This window comes from Hemibagrus wyckioides, linkage group LG20 (genome assembly GCF_019097595.1).
Source record: "Hemibagrus wyckioides isolate EC202008001 linkage group LG20, SWU_Hwy_1.0, whole genome shotgun sequence".
Lineage (NCBI taxonomy): Eukaryota > Metazoa > Chordata > Actinopteri > Siluriformes > Bagridae > Hemibagrus > Hemibagrus wyckioides.
In genome coordinates, this window is record NC_080729.1 from 8625815 (window position 1) to 8645116 (window position 19302).

Here is a 19302-nt window from a genome sequence, read left to right on the forward strand (position 1 = left end):
TGAGTGTGTGTGTGTGAGTGTGTGTGAGTGTGTGTGTGTGTGTGTGTGTGAGTGTGTGTGAGTGTGTGTGTGTGTGAGTGTGTGTGAGTGTGTGTGTGTGTGTGTGTGTGTGAGTGTGTGTGAGTGTGTGTGAGTGTTGGTGTGAGTGAGAGAGACCTTTAGTTTTATTCAGTAAAGGATGCACAATGCATCAAGGATATCCCTGTATGGAAATATCAATACTATGTTTGTTTTTGTTTTATTCAACCACTTTTATTGAAAATTTTGTTTTTTTCAGCACTTTGCCTGACACTTGTTGACTTGCTGTTGCAGTTGTAATATGGGATTTTTATGACAATCAATGATGATGATAATAATAATAATAATAATAATAATAATAATAATAATAATAAAAAATCTCAGCCAAAATAATGCAAGCTGCTCTTTAACCCTGTCCCCATGTCAGAAAATTCCCTTCAACTGCAATTGTCAAGATGAAACTTGACAGAAATCAGGTGCAGGTTTAGATCCCAGTGAGAGGAGACAGTGGCGAGGAAAAAGCTTACTGAAATGAAGTGTGGAAGAAAAAAACTTGGGGAAGTCATTCAACCTAATCGCTCTTTTAACGTACTGTAGGTGGTTAACGTGATTGATGAGGTATTATAGCCGGCATGGAAGTGCAGCAATTAAACGGGAGACATGCTGTTGAAATATTACAGTGGAGTGGCAGACACATTTGAAACATAGCTTGTATGTTACAGCTGTACTTGAGTACAAATGCTGATTTGTTTCAGTGGATTATATCTGTCACACGCATGATATATACTATCACTGTATATATATAGGGGTGGGCGATATGGAAAAAAAATTAGATCACGATTTCTTCTGGAAAAATCACGATTCACGATTTTATCCCGATTCTTTCTCATGTTGGTTTTAAGACTGTTTGGCAAATTACAGAGCTACAATACAGCCAAATTAATGTCTCCATATAAAAATATAGCCTTTACCATTTGTTTTCAAGTATTTTTTAATCAAGTTAATATTAAATGCAAGTGCAACTCTGCAAATTAAGAACATTAAACAAGACTTGCATAACAATGAAAGACTTGCCATCACAAAATGAACAATGGTTTAAGAAATCTTACATTGGTAGTGGTAACAGTTGTAACAGTCAGATAGTTTATTAGACATAGATCCTCAGCAAAGAGGTTCAGAAATGTAAATACACTATATTGCCAAAAGTATTCGCTCACCCATCCAAATAATCAGAGTCAGGTGTTCCAATCACTTCCATGGCCACAGGTGTATAAAATCAAGCACCTAGGCATGCAGACTGTTTTTACAAACATTTGTGAAAGAATGGGTCGCTCTCAGGAGCTCAGTGAATTCCAGCGTGGAACTGTGATAGGACGCCACCTGTGCAACAAATCCAGTCGTGAAATTTCCTCGCTCCTAAATATTCCACAGTCAACTGTCAGCTGTATTATAAGAACGTGGAAGTGTTTGGGAACGACAGCAACTCAGCCACGAAGTGGTAGGCCACGTAAACTGACGGAGCGGGGTCAGCGGATGCTGAGGCGCATAGTGCGAAGAGGTCGCCAACTTTCTGCAGAGTCAATCGCTACAGACCTCCAAACTTCATGTGGCCTTCAGATCAGCTCAAGAACAGTGCGCAGAGAGCTTCATGGAATGGGTTTCCATGGCCGAGCAGCTGCATCCAAGCCATACATCACCAAGTGCAACGCAAAGCGTCGGATGCAGTGGTGTAAAGCACGCCGCCACTGGACTCTAGAGCAGTGGAGACGCGTTCTCTGGAGTGACGAATCGCGCTTCTCCATCTGGCAATCTGATGGACGAGTCTGGGTTTGGCGGTTGCCAGGTGAACGGTACTTGTCTGACTGCATTGTGCCAGGTGTAAAGTTTGGTGGAGGGGGGATTATGGTGTGGGGTTGTTTTTCAGGAGCTGGGCTTGGCCCCTTAGTTCCAGTGAAAGGAACTCTGAATGCTTCAGCATACCAAGACATTTTGGACAATTCCATGCTCCCAACTTTGTGGGAACAGTTTGGAGCTGGCCCCTTCCTCTTCCAACATGACTGTGCACCAGTGCACAAAGCAAGGTCCATAAAGACATGGATGACAGAGTCTGGTGTGGAGGAACTTGACTGGCCTGCACAGAGTCCTGACCTCAACCCGATAGAACACCTTTGGGATGAATTAGAGCGGAGACTGAGAGCCAGACCTTCTCGTCCAACATCAGTGTGTGACCTCACAAATGCGCTTCTGGAAGAATGGTCAAAAATTCCCATAAACACACTCCTAAACCTTGTGGACAGCCTTCCCAGAAGAGTTGAAGCTGTTATAGCTGCAAAGGGTGGACCGACGTCATATTGAACCCTATGGATTAGGAATGCGATGTCACTTAAGTTCATATGCGAGTCAAGGCAGGTGAGCGAATACTTTTGGCAATATAGTGTAGCTTATTCTTACAAAGTTAAATAAAAATATTAACTTGGTCTAGTCAAATAAATGCAAGTTCACAGACTTTAGCATAACTCCCAAAATAAACATTGGCTTCAAAAGGTAAAAACAAACATACAAAATGTAAACTACCTTTTGTAATCTGTTAAGATTTTTTGAAAGTGAAGAACCAAAACAATAAAATAAAGGTACAAAGATATTTCCTGACCTGAGGCTTGTAAACTTAGCAGCTTTAGAACATATCAGTTTCTAAAAGAACACAAAGTACGACTAATCACAAATTTTTAGAAAGGAAAACCAGCTGATTCACTTTATCTGGCTTGAGAGTTGCCCTTTGGCAGGTGACAATGTTGCCACCAGTGCTGAAGGCTCTTTCTGAGGGAGCACTTGTTGCTGGAATGCATAAATACTTTCTAGCAAGTTGGCTAACTCTTGGAAAGTTTGCCTCATGGACTCTCCACCATTCCAGTGGATCCATGTCACTTTCTGCATTTGGTGTGGACAAGTAGCCCTTCAATTCCCCTTCTATTGCTTCTTTTAGAGATGAGGAAGCTGATGTTGTGGCTGCAGATGCACTTACAACACCTGAGGCTTTCAAAAAGCTGGCAAGTGATCTCTTTGCTTTCTTGGGTGGTGTCTGATCTTCATCAGGGTTTTGTGATGTGGAGGTTGAGGTACTAGAGGTAGGCTGCTGATTTGATGATACTGGATTCTGTATGGTCAGCAAAGACTCCAGCTCAGACACAGCTCTGGTTTGTATTCCCTCAATGTATTGTGTTTTGAACCTGGGATCGACAAGCGAAGCCATATCCAGCAGGTCATCAGCGGTGGGGTCCTGATATTTGTCAGTGAGGTATTTGAGAATGGTAGTCTTCATTGTTTTTGTTAGTTCAGTATCCTCATCATTCAGGCTCAAAATGTTGACTTTCAACAGGTGAAGCACTGGTTTTACATAAGATATACTCACATAGTCCTCACCTGAGAGTGCATCAGTAAAGTCTCTCAGAGGACTCGGAGCCTTTTTCATAGATTCCATCACGTCAACATCCTGCCATGATGGGACTAAATGCCTCGTCTTCCTGTCTGCCTTCAGGACCTGAGAAATCGCCTTTTCCTGGTCAAGCACTCTCTCGATCATGTTGAGTCTCGAACCCCATCCAGCTTCTGCTGAGGTAGCTTTAGGTCAGTTTGAGCATTACTCAAGTCCCTCTTTTTCTTCCAGCTGAACGAGAATGTACTGATGGCTTTCTTGCAGACAGATGTTACACGTTCAACACGAGGGTCTTTGGCACTTTTTTCTAACAAAAAAAGAATAATGTATTAAATTAGATTTAACCTAATGCACAATGTAAATTTTAATTTACAAATGTTTATATTATAAAATTATATAATTTTATTGAAACCGTTTAGATGTTTACCTAAAATGTTTTATTTCATATACAAAGCAATTACATATAACAGTGCAATTATTATTATTATTATTGCAAACTAATCTCATAATTTTACTCTGTTCAATGTTCTTAATGTAATTTTTAATTTATTATTTACAAACATTTATTATGAACAATATCCTGAATGGCAGAGACGATATTTATTTTTAGTTGGACTCACCGATAGCTAGGTGAAGTCTGTGCCCAAAGCATTGCAGACGAGTCCAGCTGTTAAGCTCCAACGCCTTCACCATATTGGCCCCGCTATCTGTCGTCATGCAGGTCATGTTTTCTTCTTTCAGTCCCCAACCTTCAAGAGCGTCCCTAAGGCCTTGCGCTATGAGTTCTCCCGTGTGTGGTCATCTGGGAAATATGTATATAATAAACAACTTCCAGTCATGAAGCCAGTGTATCGTCAGGCATAAATAAGGCTCTGACGTACGGCTAGACCATAAATCAGCTGTTTATAAAAACAGTTTATAAAAAAAATCAGTTTATAAAAACTTTTACGTTTTGAATTGCATGTTGCATCTTGCTGCGGCACTCGGAATAAAGCTGTGGAATGGCCGTGGAGGAAAAATATTTGCGGCTGGGTATTTGGTAACGTGGATCTACGACTTGTCTCTCGATGGCTACATCAACACACACACACACACACACACACACACAGGATGTACACACTTTTACACATTTGCACTTTTTGTGTAGTAAGCGTAGTTGTCTTTACTGTTTCCTTGTGGGTGAAAGTGCGTATTGATGTATTTGTGTGTGTGTGTTCTATATTATCTGTATTATTATCTTGAGTTTCTGAGAAATGCTGTAGTCAGGTAACATCTCTGGAACTAGTGGAAACAAAGAATTTCCAACTAGTTGTCTCATTGACAATTTAGGCTTTTCTTGACTCTCTAAAGTACTCGAACCTTTGGAACCAGGAAGCTGGAACTGTCGGTTTTGTGATACTGGCTTATGTACTGGAAGTATTGGAGCTCAGGGACAGGCCTAAAAGCACTGCTTGTTGCATACTGTATATAATAGACTCGGTTTGTTCATGCTGTTTGTGCCATGAAAAAGCAAATGTTTGCTATTTTATCCTGCACAATGTTCTCACAAACATGTCTAGTTTTTAGGCTGTGTGTGTGTACTGAACAGGCATAACATTATGACCACCTGCCTAATATTGTGTTGGTCCCCCTTTTGCTGCCAAAACACCTTTGAATCAGAACCAGCATTGACTTCTTCAGTAATTTGAGCAACCGTAGCTCGTCTGTTGGATTGGACCATCCTTACATGCATCACTGAGCCTTGGCCATCCATGACCCTGACGCCGGTTCACCACTGTTCCTTCCTTGGACCACTTTTGATAGATACTGACCACTGCAGACCAGGAACACCCCACAAGAGCTGCAGTTTTGGAGATGCTCTGATCCAGTCGGCTAGCCATCACAATTTGGCCCTTGTTAAACTCTCTCAAATCCTTGCGCTTACCCATTTTTCTTGCTTCTAACACATCAACTTTGAGAACAAAATATGTTCACTTGCTGCCTATTATATCCCACCCACTAACAGGTGCCATGATGAGGAGATAATCAGTGTTATTCAATTCACTGCTTAGTGGTCATAATGTTATGCCTGATTACCATTCACTTTCTTGAATACATAATCTTCTGGTGTTTTGTCATTTTCTGTTTCTCGCTTAGGGAGCAACCCATTTTTAGTACCTGAGTGCACGTGTTCCAGATTGATCCAGCTACTAAGCGCAACCGAATCCCAGCCAGCAAGCATGCAGTCACCGTCTCTTTCTTCTATGATGTCAATCGGCATGTCTACCGCATCAGTGTTTCTGTTATGAGTGCAGATCAGTGCAGAATTCAAGAGATGTGTGCTGATGGACCTGAGCAAGTCCTTTTATGTGGAAAATCTTGACAATCAAGTCCTAAAGCTTGTACATTTATAATGCTCAAAGCTCTACTGTACACAGACATGTAGAAATGAACGCTATACTGCAGAGCTGGACAAAAATGTACATTATTTCAAATCTACTTATTTCCTAAACACTACAGGGATATTTTTCTTTCTTGTGATTTCTTTTGTCCTGCATCATTTGCATAATAACTTACCTGAGGTCAGTGCATCATCAGGTATCAAGTCAAGAAGTTTTTATTGTCATTTCGAGCATAAATAGTAGATGCAGTACATAGTGAAATGAAACAATGTTCCTCCAGGACCATGGTGCTACATAAAACACAAAACTACATAAAACAACACAGAGCTAAGGACTAGAAAGTAAGTTAATCTAGCCACATACAGTGTATAGTGTGGAACCTAGTGCAAACAGAGTAAGAAATAAAATGAAAGAGTACTGACCAGTATACAGTCTATGTGGACCAGTGTGCAAAGAAAAGGAGGCTTGTGAACATGTACACATATGATAGCAGCAGCTGGGAGCAGCATTAAAGTGTGATGTACAACGAAATATACAGTTTTGGCAGCACTGAAAAAAGGTGGTCCAGTAAACATAGATGTATATTGAATATGAATGTTCTGTTCTGGGTGTTGAGTCTGATGGCTGGAGGAAAGAAACTGTTACACAGTCTGGTTGTGAGGCTCAGATGCTTCTGTATCTTTTTCCAGAGGGCAGGAGGGTGAGGAGTGTGTGTGAGGGGTGTGTAGGGTCAGCAAAGTTAATATTTAGTGTTAATAAATGAGAAGCCATCAAACTCCTCTTGGATGGACTGGATGAAGAAGGAGAGATTCCCATGAGAAAGCTTGGGCTCCTCACAGGTGAATCTGCCATCAAAATTATTCCTCTGTTTCAGCCATGACCAGTTGATCTCACTGAAGAAAGGGTGAACTATGATAGCATTCTCCTTGCCCTCGGACACCACACAGCCGAGACGATCCATGGGCTTCTTCCTCAGGAACGCTTTGAGGATGCTGACCGCATTCCTGCTGAGGTTTGATGGATATTCCGGTTCAGCACTGATGATGGACTCAAACATCTTCTCCTCGTTGTGATCATGAAACGGAGCGTAGCCTGTCATCATCTCGTACATGATCACACCTAGGGCCCACCAATCCACCGATGTGTCGTATTCCCAATACTGTAACACCTCTGGTGCCATGTAGTTGGGTGTGCCACAAAAAGTGTTGGCAGTCTTGCCGTCTAGTATTCCCTCTGCGCACAAGCCGAAGTCAGCCAGCTTGCAGTGGCCATCGGCATCTAGGAGGATGTTTCCGGGTTTGAGATCTCTGTGAATAATCCCGTTGCGGTGGAGGAACATGAGGGCACAGGCGATCTCAGCAGCATAAAATCTGGTGCGGGGTTCATCAAATCCACATGAACAGGAAATGTGAAATGCAAGATCCCCGCCATTCACAAATTCCATTGCGAAGCACAGTGAGTCGCTGGTCTGGAAGCTACAGTAGAGGTGGGTCAGGTAGGGGTGTTCACTGGCCAGAGCCAAGATCCGCCTCTCCATGAAGGTGCAGCTGATGTTTTCATATTCCCAAATCGTTTCCTTCTTCATAAACTTCAGCGCATACACCTCATCAGTGCCTTTGAGCTCGGACAAAATCACCTTCCCGTATGTACCCTTTCCAAGCACACTGAGGAAGTTGAAGTCCTCCAGGCTCTTTCTCTCAGGCTGTAGCTCCTCATCCTCTCTGCTCTCCTCTGAATTACAGTCATTCAGGGACAAAGTCTTTTCTGCTTCTTCCAGAGGCTGAGGTGCTGCATCTTCTCTGCTCTTTTCTAATATCTGTACACTATAATAGAGAAAGAACCACAGCAGAATTAGCACTTCTATACATTTAAACATTATTCAGGTTTGATTCAACACTTCCACTCTCTGGGACAGATGTACACACATGGGAATGCACATAACTGGGTGTGATGACAATATGAGCTCACATTGTTGAGAAATGAGTTTTAATTTTCTAAAGCTACATCTAATCACATGAACTGCACCTGGGAACACCTTTTGGTACAATCTTCCCTCAAATGTGATTGTATTAGTCCTATTTTACCTTTTCAGGGAGATGGCCTGCACTTCATCAGCTACTCCTCGCTTCACTTTGTTTTTCTCATTCTGTTCAGGACAACACAAATACAACAAGGTTTAGTTTCTTCACATAATCCACACAAAAGCACAAGTTTTGCTAATTTGTAAAAAAATTTCAGATACAGTGTAAAGAAAAGTAAAGTCATCCAATCTTACCCGTCTCAAACGACGAAAGTAAGTCAGTGAGTTTCCCATGTCAGATTGATCTTCTTATGAACAGATGAACACAAATGAAAGAAGGTAAATACAAACACTGTAGGACTGTGAATACACGCTGAAGAACTTCAAAAACACACAATGTAGGACTATAAACACACTCGCTGTAGAAGTACAAATACACACGCTCTGTAGGACTGTTAATGGTCACCTGATTTACACCTGTTAGTGGTCACTATGCCTACAATGATCTGATTCTGTTCTCCTTCTCCTTTTATAACTAGTGTTATTTTCACTATATTCTTAATGAGAATAGTTTTTCATTTACTGTTTATATAATTGTTTTTATTGTGTGTAATTTTTATTTAATACATTAATAATTCTCCATATTTATCAAGGCACCAATCAAACTGGAAGGAACTGTATATTTGGTTCTTAAATAAACTGTCCCATGAATATACTGTATATATTAGAAGCATTTTCTTTCTGTTTTATGAAAATTGTTATAACATATCCACTGTGATATATTTTCACAGAGGACTGAAAAGCTGCATTTGGAAATATTAATCAAACACGACTCTAAAATCTAAAAGTCAAAAAGCTGGTCTTTTAATCCAGATCAAGAAATCACTTAAGAAAACACACACAAAAGTTTCAGTTTTGATTTCAATGAATTAATTAAAGCAACTATTAATGATACTTTACATTTCCAAGAAATAGACAAATCTAGTGAAGTTTTGTCAACCAGCAGCATGTAAAGGTTCATGCAACTAAAATGTAAAAAATGGAGAGTGGCATCTTAGTGTTTTTGAATGCTCCTGCCTCCCACAATCATTCCTAGATTTCAGTGTTTCTTAATGATTTTATTTAATCTTATTCCCCCAAATGTACACAAATATAATAATTTAGAAATGAATGATGTGTTTTATGTATTGAATAAACACCAGAAATAGGTTTCTGTCTTTAGCTTTAGCACTCTGAGTTTTCACTTTCATTTACATTTACCTGCATGTTACAAAAATCTTCACACATATATTGAAAAATTGTAAAGAATCTGATGATTTATTGTGATTTTTGTCATGCTTATAAGCAAATCAAATGAGAAGGGGCTATAGCACAACAAACTATCAGGATAAAATGAGTTACAGTAAAAGTCTGGGGTCAGAAGGTGCCTCTAGAGATGATCCCCATTGCACCCAGCATTCACAGCACAAATCTGCTTCCTGCATCCAGGTCAGTAAATGACTTTAATTCAAGTTTCCATTCTCCTGAAACTCACTAGTGACAATACAAACCATCAAGTCTAACCTATCTAAATAGTAGCCAGAGAATTCCCTCCTGAATTAATGAAGATTTATTACCGGCTTTTAAGATGCTCTTCTTTTGTCCAGCCTGTACTGAACTTCAGCAGGAGGATGGAGGCAGCAATGCACTGTGGGTAATTCATGACATCACATCACCCAAAACACTTCTGAATTCCACGTTGTAGGGATCTTAAGGAGTGGTCCTCAGACTTTGCTGATCGACTGAAGCCTCTTCAACTTTCCCTGCAGCTGGTAGAGAATTGCAGCAGGAAACCCATGTAGTGGACAGATGATTCTCCTTGGAGGACATTTAGGGCCTTAGAAACTGACTTCATAACTGCAGCATAATCACCTAAAAAGCCCAATTCAGCTTACTCTTTAAAAAATAACTTTCAATTCAGTTTATGAACCACTATCTACACACCACCAGTCTCCATAAGATATCAATTTTAAGTCAAATACAACTGTATCATTAAAATTTGAAATTGTACTATTTTATCCAACAACCAGAATACAAATATATTTTAGACAACATGTTAACAGCAAGTATATTTTTTATAACCAGTCTTTCTACAGCAAGGTAGTAGGAGCTCCATTGGCTCACAGGAACCGGAGACTGCATTCACTCTGCACTGTTTCAAATGCTGAGGTGGACCGGCTTTTATTCCACAACGCCTGGCATTTTCCAAAAGCAGACCAAGACAACTTCCTGTATGTCTGGCATCAGCGGCTTATACAAGATTCAGGAGATGGAATGCACATCTGTGATGTTGTGGAAGTTGGTACTCAAGGATGGCACCAACATCTTGAAGCTCAGCTTCTTCATCATAGTCATCTTCTTCATGTTCATCAAGTGGGCATCCCTGTCCCCCACCAGATCCTCACGAGACAGTTACTTTCAAGTGTCATAACACTTATTTTGATTTAGCATAACCATTGCTTTTTCTAGAAGTATTTTTGTTTTAATTTAGCAGATGCTGGCGACCAGAATTGTATCCTGCAATCACGAGTGCAAACAAGTTTTCCTCAGGTAAGATAAATTGTTGTTTTTCATGCATTTTTTCTCCATTAAAATTTCCACTTCAGTTAATGTACAAAAGTACTTAAGTTAAAAAAAAAAAACAACTAATCACTAAGTGCTAATGTCATTTTTTGTAATTATTCATTATGTGTGAAGAATCTAATGTTACTCTACTCACACATGCCTGTTAATCCAGAGTCTTAGAAATGAACATGATACAGATGACAGTTAACATTATTCTGAGCAGTCACGGTGTGCAAGGGGAACATGGGGGCTGTAAAATAGCAGGATTTGAGAACATTGCAGATTTCCTGTTAGAATTTATTTTATAGTAACAAATTAAAACCTGATAAAACATTTTACCATGCAGATGTTAAGATGATGATGATGTGTGTGTGTGTGTGTGTTTACAGGACACTACACAACATTACATAAAGACGGGGTCTGTGGCTTGTAAATTGTTTCCTACATGAAAACTTGACTTGAAACAACATTAAACATTAAAAAAAATGCATCACAGCAGAAGAAAACTATAGCAGAGCAGTCTGACTTGGTAACTCATACAGAATAACTAATGTGTGCTGAGCACTCCTGTGTCCTGGGAATCAGTTTTAAACAAATGACAAGCAAGAATCTAAGCAGATTCACTTTAATAGAAGCTTGCTGCACTACAGATTCAGAAAAAAGTTCAACTTCATCACAGTCAATGTTTCAGTATTTAGTTAACTAATGCATTGTAATGGGCAATATCCTGCGTGACATTTAAAGACTAATTTACTTGGTGGTCAAATATCAACAATAAAAGCTGACCTAATCATCATAACTTGCCATTAGAAATCACATGATATAGAATAACAACATATCTCACAATGGGTGGTGGCAGTAAATATTCTAAGGCATATCATGGTGTTTGCAGATGCATTGAATGTTCATGAATATGTATAGGTCTGTGCAGGTGCATATATGTGAATGTGTGTATGATTATTAGATCTAGATATTCCTTTATAAGAACTGGACCTAATCAAGATTTCTCTGCAAATCAGCTACATACTACCACTAGTAGAGGATACCAGTATTCAAGCAAAGCTACAGAAGCTCTTGTTCAGCTTGAGAAGGAGCTGGTTCTCAAAGGTGCTCCCGTCTGTTCTTGCTCTCTTGGGACTAAAAATAAGACCTGCTGAACTGAAAAGTCTCTTACATGAAGCTGAAGCAGGTAAAGCTGTATTTAATCTTAAAGACAACTTGCAGAGTGCTTGGAAGTATTTCAGAATTTCTCTCTCATCAACTTTGCAAGGTAACCATTTAACTGCCATTTAACAGTTTCCTGACCATGAGTTGGCTTCATGCTTGCAAAGAAGTCCTTTTCATCAGAGGCACAGGAGCCAATACCTGGTGACTGATTCAAGCACTCTTCTTCCAGGTGATCCTCGATGTATTCCAGACCTGAAAAAGACATTTACTGAGATGCTAATGTTATTATGTAATGTAATGGTATTGATGAGCCATCTTATTGGACATTTAAAGGGAGTAATAATATAAAGTATAAAGAAGCTCAACTTTTCTTTATTTTTCTCCACGATAAATCAGATCCTAATGGCAGGTTTACATGCGCGGGCTGGGATTTATAAAAGGGTTAAAAGACCTGCTGTATTATTATTGCTACACTTAGTTTTTAACACCTTATTATATGAATTCAAGTAATTGAAAAAGCAGCACTTACATGGGAAGTTTCAGTGAAGTGCATACAAGCAAAAGGCTTTGATAAAATTGAATTTATTATCAATTTAATTTATCATCAATTAATTTATTCTCAATTTAATTTATTAACAATCTTGTTCTGGATGCTGAATTCTGAATGTATTTCATTTAGTGCACAAGCCATCCATCCATTGTCTATACCCACTTTATTCCTAATTAGGGTCATGGGGATCTGCTGGAGCCAATCCCAGTGCACATTGGGCGAAAAGCAGAGGTACACCCTGGACAGATTGCCAGTCCAACGCAGGGCCACATATAGACGAACAACCACACACACCTATGGGCAATTTAGAATTACCAATCAACCTAAAGTACAGTTTTTAGACTGTGGGAGAAAACCAGAGTACACCCACACAAGCACGGGGAGAACATGCAAACTCCACACAGAAAGGCCCCTGCCAGTTCAAACCCAGGGCCTTCTTGCTATGAGGCAACAGTGCTAACCACTAAGTCAGCGTGCTGCCCTGCACAAGCCAAAACATCAAAAGTATGCTGTCCTTTGCATGCTGTCTGCATGCAAATGCCACCGAGGTTCTCTCCAGAGTGCTGGGATCAAACCAGTGGGCTGTGACACCTAGTAAAATTCTCCTACATGAACTCCAACAATCTGTGGTTGTGGCAATAAGATCTATTTCCTTCATTGCTCCTTCAAGGTTTTTCTTTCCTTTCTATAGCAAGTTCATCTCTTTTGCAACGCAAGGTGTGGCATGACATGAGGGAGGAGACCCTCTATCAGACTGGGTTGGAGGATTGGAGACTCTGGATAACAAAGTTCAATACAACATTATCAACATTCCTCTGACTCATAATCTTGATTTATCCTGACTTCAGTTGTCTTGAGGTTGAAGGAGCTACCTCACTTTTCTGCTTGTCTTTTTCATGAAGTCAGCAACATTTCTTCAACTGACTACTATGTTTTTTTCTGAAATAAATAATTCCATATGTCAATTTTCCTCTCTTTGATAAACATCAGTGTTTACTGAGTAACAAAGCCTACTGAGTCTGTGAAGATTCTCAGTCATCCAGGTGCGGTTATCTGGAACCGAGTATGTTCTTTACCCTTTGGGAAGTTTATGGGATTCCACAAATTCTGCCAAATTCCCTCAGACTGAATAAGCTGCTCAGATGAGTAGTGAAACGTTTTGATCTAACAAGAAGTCCAGATTGACATGACTCAACTTCCAGAGAAGCCTACTTGGGCAAAGAATAGTTATTATATGCATATTGGCTAGTTGTGCGTTATATGTTCAGGCAGTCAGTGAAAGCTGAATTTGTGGAAATCTCATTCTACTAAACATCAAGTGCTATATATAACCAGCCAGAAGATTAGGCTAATGTTACCAAAGTCCTAAAGTGTTTACCATTTCACAATATGAGAGCTTTAATAAAAGGTTTTCACTGTGTTAACTTGTGTTATTGGGTTGCTGTAACATCAGTAAGGTTAAAATAGGCTACTACTCAAGAGTTACTGATTACATTAGCTTACTTAACTAACTAAAGTGTAAAATCACACTAAAATCGTTTGTGGTTGCAAGCTAGCATTAGATTTAATATTAAGGGAAATCACATTTATTCTTATCACTGGATGTGATTCTGAAGTGGCCTTCATATGAGCCCTGATCTAAATCCTATTGAACATCTGTGGAAAGAGCTGAAACATGCAGTCTGGAGAACGCAGCCTCCTGGAGCAGTTTGCTCACAAGGAGTGGGCCAAAATACCTGTCCACAGGTACAGAAGTCTCATGGAGAGGTACAGAAATCACTTGATTATAATGATTGCCTCAAAAGTTAAGGGTACCATCATTTTTTCCTAGGCCAGTTTCATTAGATAGCTTTTTTAAAACGTGTCTGTTGGAAAAACAATTCAAAAGCAATGTCTGATTTTCATTCATCAATTTTCAGTAAATTTGATTTATTATTACTTTTGTCAGTTTCAAGTGATTTCAGTGACCACTGTGGGTTTTTCTTTCTTTAATAGAAGGGTATCAACAATTTTATCCATGTGTGTAATATCCATGTGAGCTTATCATACATTAAAGCATATCTTACACAACATCCGAGATCTCTCCATGTGGAATTTTGGCTAGAAGTGAATTGTTTGTTCTCATTAGGACCTCGGTGTGACTGGATGCCTTCCATAAGCTTTGTAATATAGCCATGAATGGTCTGCAGCGGCTTTTGGGAGATTTTAATTCATAATGATAAATCCAATGATTTATTTATTCATTTTTTCGCTTTTGAAAACATTTATGGTTGTATGCATCCACTCCCCTGTGGTCATGTGTGCAGTAGCTTTGATGTCAAATGGACAATGGAATAACATGAGATTGACCTCATCCTTCATATCTACAGAATTGCGGCACTCTATTGGCTTGAGAAGCACTTCATCTGAATGCCACAGCTTGCTCTTATGTGAAACCATGTGCTATTACTATATGCTTGTGTGTGTGGAGAGAGAGAGAGAGAGAGAGAGAGAGAGAGAGAGAGCATTAAATTTCTCCAATTTTTAATTTAATAAAATCTGTCAGTGTGATTTGTTTGAGCTGCACTTTTCCAAGCCACTTTTCACTTTGCCTGTATGGTTAAGACAGAGCTCGCCCCTCCCCCACCAAGTTATCAACCAATTAGTGATTATCCAATCAGAGCTCTCCATGAACAACAAGAGAAAAACAAGCTCTCATTTTCTCAAGAAACTTTTCTACCTACCAGGATGGTTTAAGGTGGTTTAAAAGAAAGATGGAGCGGTCGAGATTGTATCACAAACAGTGTGAGGAAAGACATGAAAAAGCCCAGGTAAGTAATTTGATTTGCACTAATAATATGATTGTTTTGGGCAGTAGGCTAGCAGCAGCGGCCCGAGTGCAGCCGAGTCTGTTTCGGAACCTATCGGCTTTAGACTGACGATGATTTAGCATTCATATGCAGATGTCTGTTTATAAAGATTAGTTTTTATTTCTCATTCTCCACTCTCTGTAAGCAGAATGAGGTGTTTAACATTTGGCTTTGTGTATAAATGAAGTTGTGTGTGTGATGTTTGTTTCTGATGACTGCTTCATGTTGGTCATGGTGCCCCCTTATTTTCACAACTTATTTTCTCCTTCTCTCCCTCAGATACAATGGCATCTACTAAGATCTCAGCGTGTCTGGTGGACATTTCATCTTGGATGACAGCTCATCAGCTGAAACTCAATCTCAGCAAAACTGAACTGCTGGTCATCCCAGGTGATTCATCCCTAGCACAGGATCTTGCATTGTCTCTGAAAAACTCCATGATCTCCCCTTCGGCCACTGCTCACAACCTTGGGGTAACCATGGACAATCAACTATCCCTTTCCTCTCATGTAGCTAATGTGACATGCTCATGTCGGTTTCTTCTGTACAACATCAGAAGGATTCGACCGTTTTTATCCACACAGGCTACTCAAGTGCTTGTTCAGGCTCTGGTTATTTCGAGACTGGACTACTGCAACTCTCCTGGCAGGTCTTCCTCTTAATGCAATTCATCCACTGTAAATGAAAAATGCAGCTGAACGACTTGTTTTCAACCTGCCCAAGTTCTCCCACACCACCCCACTGCTGCGTTCTTCCACTGGCTTCCAGTAGCTGCACACATCAGATTCAAAACACTGATGCTGGCCTACAAAGCCAAGAATGGACCAGCACCATCTTACCTCAAAGCTCTTATTACTCCTCACACTGCACCTCGCTCCCTCTGATCCACTAGCACTGCCCGACTGGTCCCATCATCTCTCAGGGTAAAAGGTAGGCATACATCTAGACTCTTCTCTGTTCAGGCACCAAGGTGGTGGAATGAACTTCCCCTAGATGTCCGTACAGCCGAGTTGCTGACTGTCTTCAGACAACGACTGAAGACCTACCTCTTCCTGAAACACTTAAACTAGCTCTTATTTTCCCCCATTTTTATGTATTATGTTATATGTATATATTTTAAAAAACAAAAAATAAAAGCAGCAACAGCTCAGTTTTAAGCTAATAGTATCCTAAGTCTCTAACCTACTGAACTAGTTTGTTTTGTGTGTCCTGTCCCGTGCTTAACTTCTTCAGGTTGGTCCACTCCGTACTCCAGCCCGGGCTTTCCTGATGATCCAGCTTCTACCACCACTAATCAGTAATGGTGACCCTATAAAGCTGGGACAGAAGCCAGTACCGGGAGCTTGATTGCTCACTTCACATTTGGTGTTTGTGTTGTGTGTAGTTCCGTGTCCTGTTTCTGCTTCAATCTGGTTTCAATCCTTGCTTGCCTTGACTTTGAGGCTGATCTATGCCCTGTTTTGGTTTTGGCTGCCTTATTTGTATATACTCTCGCCTGTGAATGTAAGTATTGCTACATTATCTATATATCCGGTAGTAGGGGTGTGGGTTTTTGTCTCTGTTTTTCTTGGTAAGGGAGGTTAGGGAAGGTAATTGTCTTTTTGTTTGTTTCTTGTCTTTTGTGTAGGTTAGTTAGTTCCTATCCTGAGTGTTTCTGTGTATGTTGGCCTTGGTCCATGCTGAAGTCTTCCCCGGTTCACTGTGTTGTATATCTCACTACATTATAATATATCCGCTTTATTTCACTGCTGTGTGTGGGTGTAAAACATTAAAATCAGTAGATGGCAAAATATTCTCATTTATTATTAATGCCTGATCTTAATTGAATAGTTAGCTGAATGCTAATGCACTTGAAAACATGGCTACCCGTTTTAAGCTCTCAACACAATACAATATTTCTCCTAGTTTTACCTACTAGTTAATAAACTTGGCTGTTGGTTGTAAATGTATGATAGAAAATGTTAGTTGTAATTGAAGTCATTATTCTGAGTCACAGAAAACTCCTTTTTTACAGACTCTGTGGATGTGCTGGGAGAATCACCTGATACTCCCTCTGTCCTCCAGGTAAGTGTCCGCTAAATAGTCCGATTTTAACTACATTTCAAACTTTTAGGCTGCTACTAACTGTGTGTCTATGTCTATGTCTATTAAGGTCGATGAGCCCAAAGTGCTGATTTTTACTGGTGACCCTCACAGTGACACTTCAGCTGTCAGTCTGGTAACCAAATCTACAATTTATTTACAAAGATGACCGCAGGATTGTCCATGTGACAGAATGTTAGATGTGTTAGTATGAAACTGCTAGAAAGAGAAACACTTGTGAATTTTTTGCTCTACTTTTCACAGCCTCCCAGTGCTGGTGAGCTGAACAGAGCCTGGTGTGATGATCAGGTTCAGTCTCCAGACTCCATCAGCTCCCAGTCTGAGGTACTGTACAGTGCTGCAGCTGAGACACACACACACACACACACGTCTTTACAAGTTGTTTCATTTTGTTTTTCGATTTCTAGTCAGTGGACATTAAGAGCAATATAATGTTCTGTGTTTTAATATAAAACTCTTGATATGAAGCACTTGTGATCTTTTTGCTCTGCTTCAATGTTCACTTTTGTGAATTGGGGTTGTAGACGTTGAGCTTTATCTAAATGTTATTTGCAGGATTTCTCTCAATTTAAGGACACTGAGGACCTTCTTACTGGAACTCAGGTAAGGATTATTCATTGTGGCTTTACAAAATGTTGTTAACTGCAGTGACTAATTTTGTGCGTTTGTGTGTGTTAAGGTCGCTCAGCTGTACGATGAGCCGCTGGCCACCGCATCTGATGATGACCCTACAGCTTTCGTTCTGGTCAACAAAGCGTCTCAGCCTCTGGAAGAAGCAGAAAAGACTTTGTCCCTGAATGAGTGTAATTCAGAGGAGAGCAGAGAGGATGAGGAGCTACAGCCTGAGAGAAAGAGCCTGGAGGACTTCAACTTCCTCAGTGTGCTTGGAAAGGGTACATACGGGAAGGTGATTTTGTCCGAGCTCAAAGGCACTGATGAGGTGTATGCGCTGAAGTTTATGAAGAAGGACATGATCTGGGAATATGAAAACATCAGCTGCACCTTTATGGAGAGGTGGATCTTGGCTCTGGCCAGTGAACACCCCTACCTGACCCACCTCTACTGTAGCTTCCAGACCAGCGACTCACTGTGCTTCGCAATGGAATTTGTGAATGGCGGGGATCTTGCATTTCATATTTCCTGTTCATGTGGATTTGATGAACCCCGCACCAGATTTTATGCTGCTAAAATCGCCTGTGCCCTCATGTTCCTCCACCGCAACAGGATTATTCACAGAGATCTCAAACCTGGAAACATCCTCCTAGATGCCGATGGCCACTGCAAGCTTGCTGACTTTGGCTTGTGCGCAGAGGGAATACTTGACAGCAAGACTGCCAACACTTTTTGTGGCACACCCAACTACATGGCACCAGAGGTGTTACAGTATTGGGAATACGACACGTCGGTGGATTGGTGGGCCCTAGGTGTGATCATGTATGAGATGATGACAGGCTACGCTCCGTTTCATGATCACAACGAGGAGAAGATGTTTGAGTCCATCATCAGTGCTGAACCGGAATATCCATCAAACCTCAGCAGGAATGCGGTCAGCATCCTCAAAGCGTTCCTGAGGAAGAAGCCCATGGATCGTCTCGGCTGTGTGGTGTCCGAGGGCAAGGAGAATGCCATCAAAGCTCACCCTTTCTTCAGTAATATCAACTGGTCATGGCTGGAACAGAGGAAGATCACTCCTCCGTTTCAACCACAGATAACATCAAAGAGGGACGTCAATAATTTTGATGGCAGATTCACCCGTGAGGAGCCCAAGCTTTCTCATGGGAATCTCTCCTTCTTCATCCAGTCCATCCAAGAGGAGTCTGATGGTTTCTCATTTATTAACACTAAATATTAACTTTGCTAATCTAATATTAGCATTTATTATTATTATTATTATTATTATTATTATTATTATTATTATTATTATTATTAGTCATACCATTTAAATTTGTCCATTTACATCTACACATGTATATATTGTATCTTCCTATATATAATAGAGCTGACACATATATTATTTATATATTAGTTTATTTTTATATACACTATATATTATATTTTTATTTTATTTTATTTTAATGGGCAGCATGGTGGCTTAGTGGTTAGCACTGTTGCCTCACAGCAAGAAGGTCTTGGGTTCGAATCCTGGGGTCGAACAGGCTGGGGCCTTTCTGTGTGGA

At 40.2% G+C, this 19302-nt stretch overlaps 2 protein-coding genes across 2 annotated transcripts; one reads left to right on the forward strand and one right to left on the reverse strand.

Moving 5' to 3' along the window:
* Nucleotides 1-6571: 6571 nt before the first annotated feature.
* Nucleotides 6572-10255, reverse strand: LOC131342003 (protein kinase C epsilon type-like). Its single transcript, XM_058372709.1, has 3 exons — nucleotides 10172-10255; nucleotides 7917-7978; nucleotides 6572-7655 (listed from the first exon to the last, which is right to left on the reverse strand). Exons 1-3 carry the CDS (start codon nucleotides 10253-10255, stop codon nucleotides 6572-6574), a joined length of 1230 nt encoding a protein of 409 aa, XP_058228692.1.
* Nucleotides 10256-13848: 3593 nt separating this feature from the next.
* Nucleotides 13849-18977, forward strand: LOC131342004 (protein kinase C epsilon type-like). Its single transcript, XM_058372710.1, has 5 exons — nucleotides 13849-13940; nucleotides 16598-16611; nucleotides 17037-17086; nucleotides 17175-17240; nucleotides 17805-18977. The coding sequence occupies exons 1-5, from the start codon at nucleotides 13849-13851 to the stop codon at nucleotides 18975-18977; spliced, it is 1395 nt and encodes a 464-aa protein (XP_058228693.1).
* Nucleotides 18978-19302: the final 325 nt, after the last annotated feature.

Bases quoted from the DNA above. Each gene is read 5' to 3' on its own strand.
- LOC131342003 (XM_058372709.1), bottom strand. From the start codon at position 10,255: ATGAAGAAGATGACTATGATGAAGAAGCTGAGCTTCAAGATGTTGGTG. The intron at 7,979-10,171 runs GTGCATTCCATC...TGTCCTGAACAG, and splicing joins ACTTCCACAACATCACAGAT to AATGAGAAAAACAAAGTGAA. The intron at 7,656-7,916 runs GTAAAATAGGAC...TCTCTATTATAG, and splicing joins CAGGCCATCTCCCTGAAAAG to TGTACAGATATTAGAAAAGA.
- LOC131342004 (XM_058372710.1), top strand. From the start codon at position 13,849: ATGCAGTCTGGAGAACGCAGCCTCCTGGAGCAGTTTGCTCACAAGGAG. The intron at 17,087-17,174 runs GTAAGTGTCCGC...ATGTCTATTAAG, and splicing joins ATACTCCCTCTGTCCTCCAG to GTCGATGAGCCCAAAGTGCT. The intron at 17,241-17,804 runs GTAACCAAATCT...GTGTGTGTTAAG, and splicing joins ACACTTCAGCTGTCAGTCTG to GTCGCTCAGCTGTACGATGA.